General features: G+C 47.0%; 1 protein-coding gene across 1 annotated transcript in view; it reads left to right on the top strand.

Annotated features, from left to right (window-relative positions):
• Window positions 1-1,977, top strand: part of CATSPERD (catsper channel auxiliary subunit delta) — a 119,768-nt gene that overhangs the window by 60,555 nt on the left and 57,236 nt on the right. Inside the window, exon 12 of the mRNA XM_006896432.1 lies at window positions 498-674. Within this exon, the coding sequence (XP_006896494.1) occupies window positions 498-674 (177 nt within the window). The remainder of the gene's footprint in view (window positions 1-497; window positions 675-1,977) is intronic.

Below are 1,977 nucleotides of genomic sequence, written 5' to 3'. Positions count from 1 at the left end.
CGCAGCATCTGTTAACTGAAATATGTCAATTGGTATACCATCTATTCCTGGAGCCTTATTTTTTGCCATGTCCTTCAAAGCAGCCTGAACTACTTCTTTCATCACCATAGGCTCTTGCTCATATGTTGTTTCATGAAATTCTTCTGTTTGCGAGGCCAGTATAGAGTGAGTTAAGAAAAACATTCCTGCCTGAACATAATGGAATAAATACTAATGTATCCCTTCTTGAAAACAATGACATTTTTTAAAAAAGAAACAAAAATACCTTCTTTTTAAAAAATATTTATTTTGTATTGGTTTGCCTATGAAGTTCGTATACATTGTGTTTCACACCATACAACCATTCCCATTCATTATGTTTTATAGAATCAATCACCAGTGAACTCTGCCCACCATTACCCCATCTTGCTGGATCCCTGCCAGGAGAAATTCCTTCTTTAAATCTGAACAGTGGGATACTTGAATTTTTTGGATCTCAGAAATCCCTTTTATTTTAGCTTTCACAGCAAAACCTCTGGACCCCGTACACGGCTCTGATGTTCACCCAGCCTGGGGTGCTCGAGATCCTGACCCCTGTGCCCGATGTGAGCCACCCGGCATTTGACTTCGTTAAGTGCTCCGTGATCCTCCAGGAAATCCTCACAGGGCAGCACCTCGCCCTGGACCCCTGCAAGGTAAGTGACCGCTCTGCGGCTGTCCACTTGGCCCGGACTCTTCTTTTCCTTCTGTACGTCTTTCAACATTGTTTTACCAAATCCACTACCGTCGATTCCAACCCAGCTCACAGCCACCCTCCAGGGAGGTTCTGAGGCCGTCAATCTCTAGGGCGTGTGGAGATTCCCCTAGAAAGCAGCTGGTGGACTCAAACTGACAGCCTTCGGGCTAGCAGTCTGGCACGTTACAACTGTGCTGCTTTGTCATCTCAGTGAACGTCAGGAGGACAGTTGCGGGACACTGGTGATGGCCACCTCAAGTGACTACGACCAGCATCCCTCTGAATGATTCATCTCCCGGCACAGACACTAAGTGGCCCCTGAGCGGTCACCCTCCCTCCTCACCCAAACTGGTTTTGTTAGGTGCCATTGAGCCGCCTCCAATGTATAGCAACCCTGCCGTACACCAGAGCCGAGCCTCGACCCTCTGGGCAGTCTCTGCCGTGTGTGAGCCCATTGCTGCAGTCACTGCATCGGCCCACCTCGCAGGGCTCGGCCGAGCAGCCTCTCATAAGCTCACAGTGTTCTTGCTGTTGTTAGCTATGGTAGAGTCGACCACCACGCACAGTGACCCTGTGAACGACAAATTTGAACGTGCCTGACCCCGGGCCATCCTCACGATCTCAGATAGTGTTACGGTAACCGTGTGACTCCCTCTCCTTGAGGGTTTTCCTCTCTTGCTCTGATCGCCCACTGTTCCCAGAATGATGTCTCTTTCCAAGGACCAGCCCCTCCTGACAACAGGCGCAGTGCATGTAAGACGAAGTTTCACCATCTTTGACTCTAAGGGGCATCCTGGTTTCACCTCCTCCATGACACACTTGCTTCTTTGTCAGCACAAGAGATAGTCAGTACTCGTTTTCAGCACTACAATGCAAATACGTCAGTTCTTCAATCTTCTTTATTCACTGTCCAGCTTTCAGACGCATTGAAAGCAATCAAAACCACCACAGCGAGTGGACTTGGGGGGAGGGATTGTTTAACAATGAAAGAATTTTTGTTTTTTTTTAAATTATTAATTTCAAGGAAAATATACAGAGACTTCGGATTTCCATTCATTCACTGTTGCACTTTTCTCTCCTCCCAACCCTCCCCCCCAGGACATTCCCCTCTTGGAAAAGTAAAAGAAAAATCCTTTCATTGTTTTACAAACCCTCCCCCAGGTCCACTCCACTCTGGACTCCTGTCGTGACAATAATACCTAATCACATATCCCTTTTAAACAGTTCTCTCCCTCATCTGTTTCAATGCAGTATACATTATT

This window comes from Elephantulus edwardii, unplaced genomic scaffold, assembly GCF_000299155.1.
Source record: "Elephantulus edwardii isolate Elephantulus edwardi_28Jun2011 unplaced genomic scaffold, EleEdw1.0 scaffold00185, whole genome shotgun sequence".
In the NCBI taxonomy this organism is placed as follows: Eukaryota; Metazoa; Chordata; class Mammalia; order Macroscelidea; family Macroscelididae; genus Elephantulus; species Elephantulus edwardii.
The sequence above is the reverse complement of the archived record's forward strand: the minus strand, read 5'-3'. Positions and strand labels throughout refer to the sequence as shown.